At 34.0% G+C, this 16622-nt stretch overlaps 1 protein-coding gene across 1 annotated transcript in view; it reads right to left on the bottom strand.

The window, feature by feature from the left end:
• LOC135126379 (homeobox protein invected-like) overlaps positions 1–11197 on the bottom strand; it is a 62204-nt gene extending 51007 nt beyond the window's left edge. Inside the window, exon 1 of the mRNA XM_064052393.1 lies at positions 10309–11197. Coding sequence (XP_063908463.1) covers positions 10309–10990 — 682 coding nt within the window. The 5' untranslated portion in view covers positions 10991–11197. The remainder of the gene's footprint in view (positions 1–10308) is intronic.
• Positions 11198–16622: the final 5425 nt, after the last annotated feature.

The following is a 16622-nucleotide window of genomic DNA, read 5'->3' as shown; positions in this document are numbered from 1 at the left end:
TTTAATAGCCATTTTTATTTTGAATTTTTACGAATTTTTTCTTTTGATTAAACTTAATGCGATGCTCAACGATTGAAAAAAAACAGTTCTTTTTTTAAATGAAGGCAAATAGTAATAAAATCATTTGGTACAATTCCAAAATAAAACAACGGAAGAAAAATGGTGCAACTACAAATCTTTAAATTTTTAATAAATAAATTTTACCAAATTTCATTACAATTTTTACAATTTTAATTTTTTTGAAATTTCAGTTAAAAAAACAAAATTCCACTTACCAACACTGTTGGAGCTCTCCATAACCAGTTTGTAATAAATTGTTTTAACCCATTACAAATTAAGTTTAAATTTTATAATGATTTTAATGTCAGCATTAAACTTAAAGATCTGAAGACTTATGAAACACAAATAAAAAATAAAATAGAAGCAAAATGACCGAAAACGCGTCTCGTGTGTCGCAAACTACACTCCCGTCGAACATCTCCCTGCCATCCCTTCCTCCACCACCGCCTGCTAAATATCTGCCATTCTGCCAACTGTCACACCCAAACCACCACACACCTCGTTGACATATAATTTAGCATTTAATGCGATTTTAATAACGTCGTACACGGCGAAAAAAAAGCAAGCAAACCGCAAAATCCTGTCCCACTGTAAATTATTTCAGAATAATAAGATCGCCGTTTTAAAGACCTGGCTGGCTTTTGGTGTGTTATTTTGCCATTAAAAGCAGCGTTTTCCGCGCGGACCGAATGACAGCCACAACAAGGATCAGCATAATGTCAATAACTCTGGTCGTGATTATTGCATTATATGGTTGTAAGACCAGTTTTAAAATTACAGTAATTTGTAACTGATTGAATATTGACTTATTAATTTATCCTTTGATGTTGTTGCAGGCCCACGTTGGCGATAACTCGCCACCTGCAATTATTCAGACACCTCGATTTTTATCGGGTGCTGATGAAAAACGACCACTTGTGACCCAAAATTTTTGCCATGAAAGCGCTTTTCGGTTTTGATGGGATTTGTTGCGAGAAAATGGTTTCAATGTGAAATCTGCGCGCTTCGTGGAAAGTTTAACGAGCGCTGCGGTTGGACGTTTTCAAGGGGATTCAGTCATTCCGGAGAAGTTACTACAAGCAAATCCCATTTTAGTGCGATTCGTCACTAGGTGACCTTTTCAAATCCGACCAAGATTAGCATGTAATTATTTCTTTATTATTAGTTTTACAGAAACGTGGACGTGCTTGAGGTAATAAAGTGTTTACATTTAATAGTTTACTATTAGTCTGCGTTTACGATGCTTTAATCAAAAGTTGGCAGGGTCAGATGTCAAGTGGTTCAGTTAGTACTTTCATAAACTGTGTGTTTAAAATGTTGTATTGCAAATGTATGCAGTAATTATGTTGGATCATGATGGGCTCGTTTGAAAAACAGCAAAGTTTGACACTGATAGCGATAATCACTCGGTATATGTTGGAAGGATAAATGTCAAGGGGTTAACTTTATGAAGCAGACGGAACTTATTATTGTCTAAATTGATGTGCGCATTATATTATAAATTCAAATTAGAGTTTATAAAGTGTACTTGAAATGGTCCCGACGTGACCAATCGATGTAAATTAAATCGATCTTGGGACTATTACATCTAATGGACAACATGATCTTCAGGCTATGACAGTTTTAACGAAGATGATGGACAGCCATCGCCCGGAAGGATAACTGGTCTGAAGACTTTTCAGAAATATGTTATAAAGGTCGCATGTCGCTTGTCAAGAACGCCGATCAATTTTTTTCGCAAGTTATCACCTGGTGTATAATTGAATTTTGTTGAAGAAAACAATCGTGATAGGAATTATACATCAATTTTAGAAATGATTTTTTGAAGTAAAGGACACATAAAATTTTAAAAATCTCGTTTATTACAAGTATTGTAATCATTAAAACCATCCTGTTAAACCGAGATACATAAAATTTAAGAGACAAGGTGATTTTTGGTGTTTTTGTGACAGGAACATTTTTGCAGAGAAATAAAAATTCTGTTTAGAATAAGCTGAGTTATTATCGTCCGTGATATATAAAATATGGAGGTTGAATTGTTGATTGGGACAAACCAATAAATCAAAAACTTGTTTTCAACTAAGATTTTATAACTTTTGTGTCTGTCCTAACTAAGAAAATTTTAATTGTTGAAAATTACAAGCGCAAAAATATATTTTTCTAATTTTTATTTTGTTGTTGCTCAATTCTATCTCATCCAAGATTTTAGTAAGCAAAAATTTTGGATGTGTCTATTAAATAAAAAACACACTGGAGTTAGTCTGATCTTTCAGCGAGCGCAGCGAGCTGTTATTGCTTTAATAACATTAAAAATATCATCTCAAAAACTGTCAAAATTTACCAAAATATTCCAAAATAGTTTTCTTAACCTTGATGGAATTGTTGTCTTTTTTATAAATTGACATATCCAGTTGGAATTCTCCTGTTGTACCAAGCCCATCATTAGGACACGCCGGTACATTTTCAACAATGTCTCTCAACGGCGCTTAGCGAGTAATTTACAACGGCAATTTCGAGTAAATAAATCGCTGTATGTATCTAATTTCGCAATTAAGTGTGCTCTAATTAATGCCCCTCGTACATAATTGCGTAAAATTTATAGTTATTGTTCGCGAGCGTTTCCCCATCGATTCCGAACGAAATTAGAAAGTCTCTTTGAACGCCACTCCGGGACATTCAGCAGGAAATGGTCACGTAGGTGGCGCAGGGGCGTCCCCGAAAAAAAAAGATGATTTATTCCGTCGAGCAGTGTCCGGGCTGAAACCGCCAAAAATTAATTATCCCCCGATTGGATGCAATTTATTAGGCGCGACAGGTAAATCGGGCGATAAAGATACGAGTCCGGGCACAATTACATTACAACAAATAATTACAACGCGTACTCGCTATTTAATTAAGAGAACCATTAACCGTGGCGCATTATTGCTAATGATATCTGTATCTGGCTAATGGCATCGGGGAATTATTATAATTATTCAATTTTCCACGGTACGCTAATAATTATTAAATTAGCGGGATGGGTGTACGGGGCGCGTCCAATAATTTCGGTTTCGCGTGGGTAGGCAACCAGTAATACGCACACATGGGTGCGGGTAAAAGCCCGTTCGTGCGAGATACATCGATCCCTACTTAGTTAATTTGAATTATTGGATAAAAAAGTATTAATTAATCAGCGCAGCTCACAATACATGTTAATCTACAAAACGGCTTCATGCATATGCAAATTTATTCAAAATTTATTTCATTGGAAATGCGTACAACAAGGCTCATAATACAAATATCTAACGATTTGCATATCGTAATTTATTTAACCAAATAAAAAAGTTTACATATTTTGCCTATAAATTAACGGCTCGCTCGCCGATTGTGACATTTTAATTAAAGTGTTTATTGTCCGACACGAGCTCGCTAGACGTACTGTTATGTTTGCTCGGGTGCAATTTTCGCCGTTTTACGAAAAAGTTCCGTCCATTAACTCCATTATCACTCATCAAGGTCCGCCGCAGCACTTAGACGGATTTTCGCAGGTATTAGCTCCAATTAACGACAAACACGACTCTAATGGCCCTCCTTAGTTTTTTCCGGCGCTAATTACCGCCGAGAAAAATCCACTTAGATCGCCTCGCTGCAATTAAAACGCACCTGCTGCATCTTCGCCCAGATGTCCCCCAATAACTGTCAAATTTGACTGGTGGGCGAAATTCCCGCGTTTGACTGTGCTCTGGCACGGGTTCAAAGAGCCTCCGAGTAATATATTTATTAGGGAGTAGATGAAATGTTTTGATCCGCTGGCACCACGCAACTTTCGGGCGTGCTGGCGAAATTAGGATCGCACTTTTCGGGGTGCTTCGGCCGATCGGATTAATTAATTATTTCCAGCACGTTATCAGCGGCATTCATTTTTTAATTTGATAATTTGCACCGTGGCGACTGTTTAGTGGTTTCAATCAAGCAAACCTACTTGCTGTGTGGTGGTGGAGGATTATGTAGGGAATTTTAAGTGTGCATGCTGCCTGATTGTGCATTGTTTAATATCTGCAATTATGGAAGATGTAATAAAAACGAGTTCACCACATCATTCGCATTTTGATTAAAAGCGAGAACAAATTGGATTGTTTAAGCTTATTACACGTTTAGAATTTTTTTTGCGCTACAATTGTGAATTTCATTTTTTTTGTGCTGCGCCGATAACGAAGTTAATAGAACATTTCTGATTCGATTCGAGGTTTCGACGGCTCTTTTCGTTTTAGAGACCATGCCGTTTTCAGCATAAAATTTTCAAAAGTGTATTTACTTTTATTATTTTACTTCTTTACTTCCCGAGTTTGAGCTGCCGTTTCCGTCGGTCTGTCTGTTTTGTTTGTCGGTCTGTTACCCATTGCATCGAATAAGTAATCTTCGAAATTACTGGACGGATTATTAGAAAATTTCAGTCGTACCAAAAATTTGATGACGTCATCTCAAAATTTGCTACGTAAATCTATTTAAAATTGCAAAATAATACCTTTCTATAACTATGGTTTATTAATATACCCTTAAGCATGTATATTTTTGGGGAAAAATTCGAAAAATAAAATTATTTCAAAATTGGGGAATAAATTCTACTACGAACTTTTTCTGTTTTTATTTTTTATTGAAAACACTTTTTTTTTCAAAATTGGTTACGAAGTTCAAAACAAAAAAATTCAACTTAGTGTGGTCGAGCTATTGAAACCTTTCCCTAAGCTATAAAATTATATGGTTTCCAGGTAATATTTTAGGTAATTTCTATTATACTTGTGTGGTGCGTTACGTTTGAGTGCTTCGTGACGTCATATAGTTTCCGTGACAACGAATATAAGCAGTCTAATTAGTGGAATCTGAACCTTCGATTTAGTCATATTGAGCTCTAACAACGCTCAGGTTATAAAATATATTTTAATATTTAATAGAGTGTGAAGAAATATAAACTTGGTATTAAAAATTATTAAGAGCATTTTTAAACTGCTATTACGGAATCCATCGGATCTACATATATATGTTGTTAATTATTGAATAATGATTTTTTTTTAATCTTAATCACATTAACTAGAAAACAAAATTTATTCGTAAACAATATTAGACTGTTTGAAAAAGTAACATATTATACTAGGCACCATCATGAAATAAATATACATACCGAGAAAACACTAAAAAACGCGATCAAAGACAGCCATGGATTTTTGACAGTTTGTTCTTGATCGTTGAATTTTTACTCAGACTTTTAAATTGACAAGATGAAAATTCTATAAAAGACAAATCTTGAAAAATCCATGGGCATCTTTAATCATGTTTTTATATAAATGAAAAAATAATGATAAAATATGAAAAAATAGAATTCTTACTAAATACGTTTACCATTTTTTTAAAGAAAAAAATTACTTTTTCCATTAATCGCAACACATTGTGAACACGAGTTTTTCGGGTTCAGATCTCTGTCATTTTGACATTTTTATTCACACATAAACCAAAAATTACCATCGTTTTGACAGGGTCCAACTACCTGTTAATGTGTTTAAATAAAATATAGCTTCAGTGATGCCTGTCGGGTACTGAAACCACTGAAACTGTATTTTTAAACAGTGTGTGAATTATTATTTAAACACTTTAAGCTTGAGCACACCTTCGACCACCTCACTAATGGAAATAAAGTACTCCGTCCTTGAATTAGCACAAAAATTGAAATGTCATTATTACAACTTACAGCCACTAATAACTTATTCATCGACATGACATCACAACAATATCCGCAAATTAGAACTAACAAAAGCCGACAACGCAAATTAGTTATCTCCACAGAAGCAGCGATACCTCAAAGAACCAATTTAGTCCCAAACGGAAAAATCGATCCGAAATTCAAACAAATCCGAACGAATCGCCGATGAATCACCATATTCGTAGAAAGTCGAATTCGCGAGGAACCCTTGCACTCCGAGCCGTAGGCGTGGAAAAACGGTCACATTTAAACAATTCCTTTTCGAGCTTTGTCATTTCTATTTGCGAAATAAATTCCGACGAGGTCAAACGAAAAGCGTAATTGAATCGTTGCACTTCGCCAAAGCTGGCAAGAGCGTGCTTTTGACTCAGACGTCGAAAAAAGATAATCAAGCGTGAGATAGCGACTGCTTAATTTAATTATACCTACAGCTAAAATGCCACAATAACCGTTGTGAAAAAAGACAAATCATAACAGCGATAGCGAAACCGGACTTGGGCGGCAGAAAAACTTGTAGACATTATTTATGACGGTATTTCTGTATTCCGATTTTAAAAGAGCTGATTTAATGGGGAAATACTTGCACTTTTATTGAGTCGCCGAGTGTTTTCATTAACCTGGACGGGAGACGGGAATTTCATTTGAGCTGGTACGGGGAAAAATGCGGTAAGTGCTATTTTGCAAAGTAGCGGAAAATAATTGTATTGATGTAATAATGGTCGTGAGCGAAACTGAGTCGCTTCGTAAAACAAACGCATGAGGTGATGAGATTTTCCCTGGAACGCTGAATGATGTGGAATCGCGGAAAAATTTACCGGTCGAAGTACTTAGTCGTAAAATGACAAATTAGAAATTGCAACGACACAAAAATTAAATCAAATTGTAGCGATCCAATTTTGTACCGCATACTTTAGGTGCGACTCTTACTACAGAGGAAAATCTTGTGCCGCTTCTTGTCCAAAGTGTTCCTAACTATATCTCAAATAATGGAGGGTTTTCATTCTGTATGTCCAGAATAGGCACTTTATTGCTGAAAATTATCGTAGTAACTGTATGTTTGGCTGTAGTACTTCAAAACGACATTTTTAAAATTTTCAAAGTTATCTATTTTCTCTGTTTAGTTAACTTAACAATGTAAAGGCAGTCATGGAAACGAGGTTTTCCTTTTGCATTTACTCTATATGACACAAAAAAAATATCAATAAATTTGATCCAACCTTGGTCGTACTTTTACTGAACCGCCTTCGTACATTTTTAAATTTGACCAAAATTTAATTTTTCATACAAAAGGTGAAATAATGGGGACTTTGAACAAAAAAAAAACTTAAAATGGGAATAGAATTAATTTATAGAAAATGGAATTAGTCTCAATTAAAAAAAAAATTGTCTTTAAACATTTGTAAAAAGTATAACGTTACACAGCAGAATATATTTGATTTTTCATAACACAGATTTTTTTAATTTCAGGAACAGGGCCATAAAATGAACGTAATTGCGAAAAAACCGAAAACAAAAAGACGAGAACCAAAAATAATAAAATAATACATACTTGCTGCCTCTCCTGAGAAAATTTTTTTTTTTGCTCTGCCTGTATAACTTTTTTGAAAAATGAAAACGTCTTGAGTGAATAAAATTGTGTTTTAAAAAGTTTCTATAGTGTATGTCAATTGAAAAAATTTATAGAAAATAAGGAAAATAGAGCTAATAATATGTAACAGTTGTAACTATAATAAACAACAAAAACAATAAAACATTAACTGATATAAGTTGACGGTTGAAATACCGGATCACCATTAATGATTGAAATAAATTTTTGGGTTGGCGATTCTGAATTATTGGCAGCAGTGTAGGCATGTCAGTTCACAGTTGTCAGTTTGACATGAGTACGCTTAAAGAACCAATTAGAAGATGGCAGCTACTGAATTGGTGCCCAAAATTTCAATTTTACGTCAGGTACGCCGTCATAAAATGTTGCCAACTTGACAAAAAAAAATACAAACTGTACCTTGATTTTTTTTTCACGTTAACATCCACTAAACTGTGGATTTTAAAACTGAGTTGCAATTAGAAAAAATCCTTACATTCTCTATTTTAAAAGATTTGACGTGAGGTGCTACGTGATAGGTAGTTCCATAAATAAAAAGTGGTGAGGTATAACTAAAAAAATTATTTGTCTTACGAAGATGGCTGCTAGGCACAGGAATCGTTTTTCTTTTCTTTTCCGAAAAAGTGGGATCATTACAAAAATAGTAATGTTGGACGCAATTATCAATTTTAACAGTTTTTGTCAAAACATACAACTTCGCAATGTAATAACATTCAACATGCTCTAAGTTATGATTTTCCGCTCAATTAACGTCACAAGTGTAAACACGGGTTAATTTGTTTATTAAAGTAGCTTTTATTTATCTGAAAAAATATATAGTGTTCTATTTGAAAAATGAAAAAAATACTTTTAAATTATAGGGCCGTAGTTAATATAAAAAAAGCTGGAATATATTCAAGTAACAAAACTTATTAATTTTACACAATCTTTGTTTTTTTTTTAATTCGCAATTCTAGATTTATTACACTGCAGTAAATAAACACTAAATGAATGATACAGTAAAAATGGTATCTTCATGGTAGGAAGTGGTTTTTGTTTAATTTCAAATTTTAGTTCTTATATGATGACAGTAGTTTGCATAGGTTGCAATACATATATCTACATAATTAAAATAACTCACATATATGTAATATCTGACCTGACATTTTTTTACATTTCTGATCTTTTTCAGTAGATACAATTATGAACTTAGTAACAGAGACCAATGATTTACATTTTCTACAATCTACAATAAAACTTGACAATTTGGCATTTAATGTTAATCTCTGAAATTTTACTTGTATCAAAAAATAAAAAGAAAATGCAAATAGTTTTTATTTTCTAGCAGGTGCAATATGTGTTTTTTGGAACATATTAATTATTCATATTATTACATTAATTTTAACCTTCTAGGTGTATTTTCAAAGCATAATTTGCAAAATAACTACACAGCATTTTCTTCACCCCCAAACGAGTTGATATGGAAATTGTTATCTTTCAAGGTTCAAGAAGCGGTGAAGAAAATATCGTATAACCTGTATCTAAATCATTGTGTTTTTTTATATTCTTTATATTTATAACTTTTGTCTTTGTCGTTGTAGGCATCATTACTAAGAAATAGATCTGTTGATACAAATTCATGTGAAATTCATAGTTTCGGAGATAATAATGACTTAAAATTTAATTTTTAGTTAATTTTCTTCCAGTTTTTTAATGCGAACTTCAATTTATGCGAAATTTTTAAATCTTCTGGTAAAAATTAATATTGTAGGGGAGCTGATTTTCATAGCTACGTACATTATGTATTGTTAACCGATTGTAAGATGCCAAATATGGATGAAAAGAAAACTGGAACAAGAATTTAGTGCCAACTATCCCTGATCTCCCCTATCTACTCTTTCCGTTAATTCTATAATTTTAGAATTTTATGAATAGCGTCCTAAAACCAATATTTTTCAAATTTTAAGGAGTTTTCAACACTAAAAATAAGATTTAAATAGTTCTAAATGAAAAATATAACATCAAAAAATCGTAAAAGATATTTTACTTCCAGTTCTATTTAAAATTCAAATTTATGAGTTTTCAGTATGTCGGTTGTTATAATATACAGGGTGTCCATACGGTATGGTAAAAATTAGTTCCAATATTCAGAAATGACATTATATGACAAATTTGAAATTTTCTACTTAGATCTATGAAAAGTAGTGACGTCGTCGACATTTTTTGAACACTATTTTTTAAGCTTATCTTTTATTAATATAGTGAAAGTGATAGAATTTGAGAAACACACTCTGATAATCGAATGATTTTCATACAAACTATATTTCAGCATAGTTATGACGTCACCCACATTTTTTAACTACTCAAATATATTTTTCGGTGTCTATTTTAAAATAGTGCTAAAAGTGGGCACACTTGTGTCATGTTACATTCTTATTCTATTTAAAATTTATCTATAAAACGTAGGCCATATATAGAAACGGCCTACAACTTTGAGCTGCGTCAGTTTTTTGTATTTTCACCACATTTTCAACAATGTCGTCAAGTTAAGTAAAAACCTAAACTCTTTTCATCATTTAAAAAGATATTAACGTCAACTTTGACAGTGCCAACCACAAGTCAATATTTTTTCGTCGAATTTAACCCGCATTTTTTTGTACACGCTGTAACCATCGTAGTGTCCTGTGATCTTAAAACAAATTTAAAATAACAACAGGCACTAAATCATATTTACGATTCTCAAGAATGTTATTTATTGTAAACACTAATAATATCTTATTATGTATTTATTCCTCATGACAATATAATTCAGAAAGCCATAAATTACGTACATAATAAATAGAAACGTTTTTGTGAACCCATTTTTTTTCAGAAATAAGAAAAATAACCACTTTACGACCTTTTCACAAGTTAAGTACCATGAACCTACCTGAACTGGGTCTGTCGCTGTACCTCGTACAATAAACCCACGCCGGCCACAACATCGGCTGGGCTTCAGTCTTCTTCTCGGGTTCACTCTTACTCAAATCCACCGGTCCTTTCGCCTCCTCCACCTCCGGCACCACCTTCTTCGGCTTGCACTTCCTTATGTTAATCGGGTCCGTGATCCTCCTGCCGAAATCGGCCTTCAGGATATTGTCGATCGAGAACTTCAAACTACCCCCGTTGGCGTCGTTGTTGTTGCCCTGCAGCTTCTGGTTGAAGAAGTTCTCCGGCGACGCCGAGTTTCGGAACTCCGGCTCCCGCTCCGGCTTCGTGTACGCAACGAAGGGCGAGCCCGGAAACGATTTTGTACTCGAGGGACTGCTCAATCTGGGACTAGAAGGGCTCTTCCTGCTGGGGTCCAGCGTGCTGTTCGTGATCTGCGAGATCGCGTTGAGGTGGCTCTCGATGTTCTTGAAGGTGAGCGGCGCCTCCTCCACCGGGTTCTCGTTGCCGACGGACAGCACCGTGTCGTCGCTGCTGCAGCTGTTCTGGTCCAGGAGGTTGGGGGACTCCCGGTCGAAGTGGTCGCTGGAGTCCATGGACACCGACCCGTCGTGGGCGCTATCCAGGTTCTGCCGGGAAAAGTGGTGCGGTTGGGGGACCATGTTGGTAGTCACGGCCGCCATCTTTACCCTTACAACGACATCGTCGTCGACACTCACCCACTTATCGGTTTATTTTTTTTAAACACGTATTTTTAATTCACGTTTGTTTAGTTTTCTACTGCGGTCAGTGTGCAGGGTTAGACGGGTCGATCTACACACCACGAGCTACCACGGTATTCTGACGTTTGGTCGCTGGGTCGGGGCGTGGCTTGAGGCGAGGGTGGGGCGATTGAGGTGTGGCCTGGCGAGGAAACGAATCACGGCGGCGAAAATGAATGTTCTGGTTGAATTTGACATGTTTTATGGGTTATTTATAGTCGCAACCGCAAAGTGGGAGATTATGTAGACGGGCTGGAAGCCTGGACACGCACATTTCGGGAATATTCGTGTTGCTGTTTATTCTTTGGATTAGCAGGATCTGGATTTTTTTTCACTGGATGATGTCTTGTTTGGCTATTGATCGATTTACATAGACGCTAATTGAAAAATTTACACGAAACGAAGTTTGTTTTGTTTCATTGTTGCAATTTATTTTGCTTATTTTCGACGGTTTTCACATCCAACTATGTGGTGTTGAATCCGACAAAAAAATAACAAAAGGTTTTGCTTTTTCGTCTGCTTGGTCGAAAATTAGTCCCAGGAATGTTCAAACCGTTTTTAATAAGGTACTAACAATTCTAAAATTGTCCGTATTCTTTAAGTGGAAACAAAATTTGGAAGATCTTTTATTAAAAAAAAAATAAATAAATTATAGAAAATTTTCTAGGACCCAATAGTCACCAAGTACACAAATAGTGATAGTTTTTAACTTTTTGGAAAGTTCTATGAGTATTTTGTTAAGGTAGCTAACATTTTAAAATCATCTTTGAAAATTAAATACCTCAAACATAAAATTCTTAAAAATTTGTCATAATTTCTAAAATTGTTCATTAAAAAATATATATATATATATAGATAGGCACTTGTAGGGTTATGTACTTATATTGAGCAAAATCTTACATTTTTCCTAATTTTCAGTGTTAGAATTTTTAATTTTAAAAATTTTATTTTGTCTTCCTATTTTAAAATGTTCAACAGTCCAAATCTAATTTGTTGCAGTTTTTAAGTACACACAATTTTCAAATTATTTTCATAATTATTTCCTTAAAAAAAAATCACAATTTTTTACGCAAAATATCTACCTACTTATTTTCCGCATTAAAGAAATAAAGCTTTATTCCCACACAAAGTGCGAATTTTCCACAGCTTTAACCAGTTTATGTAATCGCACGAGTGTGATAATATGCATTGACCCACATGTAACACAAAAAAAATATCTCAAACTTCAAAATGTATTTAAACTCATACTAATTTTTATAATAAACAATGCGATAATAAGTGAGTTAAATGAAATTATCACTATGACCATAGTGCGAAATTTGCTCACAGCGAGGCGTTAGCCGAGTCGTGATAATAATGCGTTGACCTACAAAATTTATCTACGAGCTGAAATTTGTTTAATTTGTTGTCTTTGATAATATTACACTTGTATTTTTACAATGTTGTGATATTATTACGTATTTTAAAAAGTGGGATAATTTAAGTTTATCTCACTGTGTAAAATTGAAATTAAAAATCAATTATAATATTAGTTTTTCTGGAATAGTCACAGTTTTTTTCCAGAAAGCACAATTTTGTGGGATTTTTTGAAACTGAACCCTAAATAAAACAGAAATTGAGCTTTTTGTGAAACAGAAGAGAATATCCAATAAAAAATCCATTAAAAGATTTTAATGTCTCCTGCATAACTTACTGTGTACTGTATTCCAATAAATTTTCTTCGTTAACATCAAAAGAAACATCTGTGATGACATAAAACAAAGAAAATTCCCCCACGTTATTTATCGAAGTGAGTCATGAAAATGTTGAAACATTTATCAAAGAACAAATTTCGTTAAAAGCGTGTAGAAAACGTGATTTAAACATAGTGCAACTTTAGCATTAACAGTAATAACATCAAGGAAGTATATATTTAGGAATAGTAATATTATGGCACTAAAGTTTGAACTAAATAGGTTCAAGTACCACGTTATATATTTAAAATTAGTTTCGCATTCTTAGCGTCAAGATAAATAGCATTTATCCATACGGAAGTACGTTATGTAATGATATGCCTCTGATATAATTTCGACTTTATCGTTACAACCGTACGTAACCCGTACTTTATACACCATTGTTCACACTTTTTTTTCTCTGACCATTCCACAATTTTTAAAAAATTTCTAGCCAACGGTCCAGTTTGGCCCTGTTCGTGCCCCGTCGTCCTACCAGCACACAAAAATAAAGCTGTTCGCACAACGTTTATCCTGAACAGCCAGCCATCAGCCGCACCAGCGTCCATGATAAATTACCTTATCTAATTTCCACATCAACACATGTCAAATTAGAGAATCAACAGCTACATGTTAACATTACGACACGGAGTGAATTCGTGTCAGGAATGAATCCTCGATCAAATTCGTTCGACGAGTCGAAAATAAAATTTTGAAAAATCACCTTGCCGTCGGCAGACGCCTTCCGAGAAATGCGAGTGCATTCGCCGTCACAACACGAAGAAGAATTCCATCGGACGCGTCTTTAAAAAGCAGCGAGACTCGATGATGGTGCGATTAAAGAAACCGAAGGTAGTTAGCAGGATCTATAAGTAGATAGTCGGGAAAATTTGCGTCATTATGGTAATTGGATGCTTTAAACGGCCTTAATTAATAACGCTTTTAAATTTTGCGCCTCGATGCTGGATCATGGGATTCGAATAACTTAATTTTAAATGGGGGGTAATGGGGGGTTTTGTGGCCGTGGGGGAGCGGTTGTGGTAGTTTTTGTTTTTATTGGGGAGAATTACCTTTGGGTGTTATTGAAATTAGCAGGTTTTTAAAGAATTTGTGGTTCGCCAGTGATCAGGATATAGGTCAGGTCAGGCCAAGTCAGGTCAGATCAGGTTAAGTTCGCTCGGATCAGATTTGATCAGAGTAAATTAAATCAGGAAAGTCAGGTCAGGTCATGTTAGATCAAGTCAAGCTAGAACTTTTTTAAGGTGTAAAAATATACCTACAATAATTAAAAAAAAAACACACTATATATTTTTAAATATTCTCATTGGGTTTGTTGTAGGCTATATAACCAAAGTTTATTTTTGAAATTCCGATGCAACGTTGCCAAGTTATTCGAAGTTTCTTCAATGCTTTTGATATTGCAAGGGCTCCTAAAAATAAACACAATAATAGGGCTATTTTTATAACCTGTCTTAAAATATTTTAATGAAGAGATGAACAGAGATGCGCGATTTGTTGCGATATTAATGGAGTGTTTATAAAAAATTCTAAAATATAATTTTCAAAAATGGATATTTAATTTTTTTTTAAATACAGCATTTTGTACTCTATTTTTTGTTCTCTTTCTTTCGATGTCGGTAAAAAAATAAAAAAGTGAAAATTTTCAGAAACTATTTTAAACAGGTATGAGAAAAAGAATAAAAAGCAGAGTAAGATGCAGTAATAAAATAAATACGTATTCAATTTGAAAAAAAAAAAAAATTATAGACACTCTGTATATTTTAGACTCACATTAATTCACACCATATAATAAAGCACGTACCTCTATTTATTTTTCCGTAGCATAGTGTAACACGGGTTTTAAAAATAATCTTTTTGAGACTTTTTTACGAACATTTGCACTGCTAAAAAATTTCAAGAAAATTGGAGTCACGTGGCAACGTCGCATTAGAAGTTCAAAAATAAACTATGTCTACTTATCAACCCTAAGAAGAGACCAATGAGAAAATGTAAAAATATGAGGGACGTAGATTTAAATAAACTAAGTCGTGTGTTATATCACAAAAAAATAACACACTATACCGGGTGTCTCAAAAATGCCGGCTTAACTCTCCGCTACCCTCTGTCTGGGAAAAATAGTAAAAAAATCCTTCTCAAATTTTGGTGGAGTTGTAATGATTTTAAAATTGGTTCTTTTGCTACGTTTAACAACTAAACAACACATTCCTGTTTTTGAGTTAATTTTGGAACCCCGTTTTTTTTTTTGGAAAATTTAACACAATTTTGAGGTTCTAGGTATTCCTGCTTGGAAAGAACATATTTAATTAAATTTCTTGGAGGATACGTCATTTACTAAAATCAGTCTTATCTTAGCAGGTAATAGCCCCACCCACCCGCCCTATCTTTTCTTAGAGAGTATCTCATTTGCCAAAATCAGCCTTATTTTAGCAGATACTAACCCCGCCCACCCGTCCTCTATTTTCTTAGAGGGATCTCATTTGCCAAAATCAGTCTTATCTTAGCAGGTATTAGCCCTGTAAAAAAATAAAGGGCGAGTGGGTGGGGCTAGTGCTTGCCAAGGTAAGGCTGATATTGCCGAATGATATACCCTCTACCCTTCATATTTTTAGAGAGTAGGTCATTTGCAAATATTAGTCTTATCTTAGCAGGTACTAGCCCCGCCCACCCACCCTCTCTTAGAGGATATCTTACTCAAGAGTAAATCCGACATTTTCCAGATACAAAAAAATTAAAAATTAAGGAGATGTCGAGGAACGCGTGTGTTAGTGACTCGCCCTGTATAAGTAAAATAATTAAATAATACTTCTTTCTCGTGTTCTTGTGTTGAAACTGGTAAATTTTTATAATAATTTAGTCTTCATAAGATTAATTGTTAACTATACATACGATATATGTTTAGTTATATTTTTGGGTAAACAGTGATATAAACTGATGAAAATATTTGTGTAAAATGTAATATTAAAATACAAAACTCTTTTGGTAACGAGAAAAAAAAACTGTGGGCTTTACATAAACCATGGGTGAATTAATGTCAGTTTTTTTTAACTACAATTGACAACAATCAAAATTGAAAAAGATTGTTTTAAGATTCATAATTCTGTATACGACATCCGTAGATTCTATACCTATCTATTCGAATTTATAAACAAAAATTTTGTATCACATATGTTTATATTGACCAGAGTTACGTAAGTTTTTTTTGGTCTTGAAATTATAACTAAATCATAAAATAATATTAAAGAGTTAGTACATATCTTAATAAACTGGATATCAAAAGACAAGTTTCACAATAAGAAATAAAAAAATCGCCTAAGTTTAAAAAAAAATGAGAAAAACGAAAATTCAAAATCAAATCGTCCTGTATAACTAGGCTACAAAAACTAGATTAAAATCACAGATCTCCCTTTTAAAAATGGCGGCAGAGTAAAATTTTAAATATGGCTGTTCTTGTTAAAAAAAGTAAGAGGCTCGGACTAACTACCATACACATTTTTTTCCTCTACAAACAAGCGGAAATTTTTATAATTGTCATGATTGTGGACGTATTGTCAGTCGTAAATAGGACTTCGGTGATGAAGCTTAACGTTAGATTTTATTGTACAATAAATTCGCATCATAAAGACTTGAACCTGTCTCAGGTGGGTTTTCATTTTTGTCTCTAGGGAGACTTTGATTTCATGATTTCACCGTAGTATTATCTTGGGTCCATTCTGATGATGTCTTTTTCATCCACTGAGATTTAATTAGTTATCCTAGGAAGAGAAGTCGTCGAAGGTATAACACCATATGGGCCAAAAAATGTCTCTGACTTCATTCCTTGG

This window comes from Zophobas morio, unplaced genomic scaffold, assembly GCF_036711695.1.
Source record: "Zophobas morio isolate AGI-343-1 ecotype UQ-CSIRO unplaced genomic scaffold, CSIRO_AGI_Zmor_V1 ptg000010l, whole genome shotgun sequence".
NCBI classification, from domain to species: domain Eukaryota; kingdom Metazoa; phylum Arthropoda; class Insecta; order Coleoptera; family Tenebrionidae; genus Zophobas; species Zophobas morio.
Note: the sequence above shows the minus strand (reverse complement) of the source record. Positions and strands in the feature narration are given on the sequence as shown.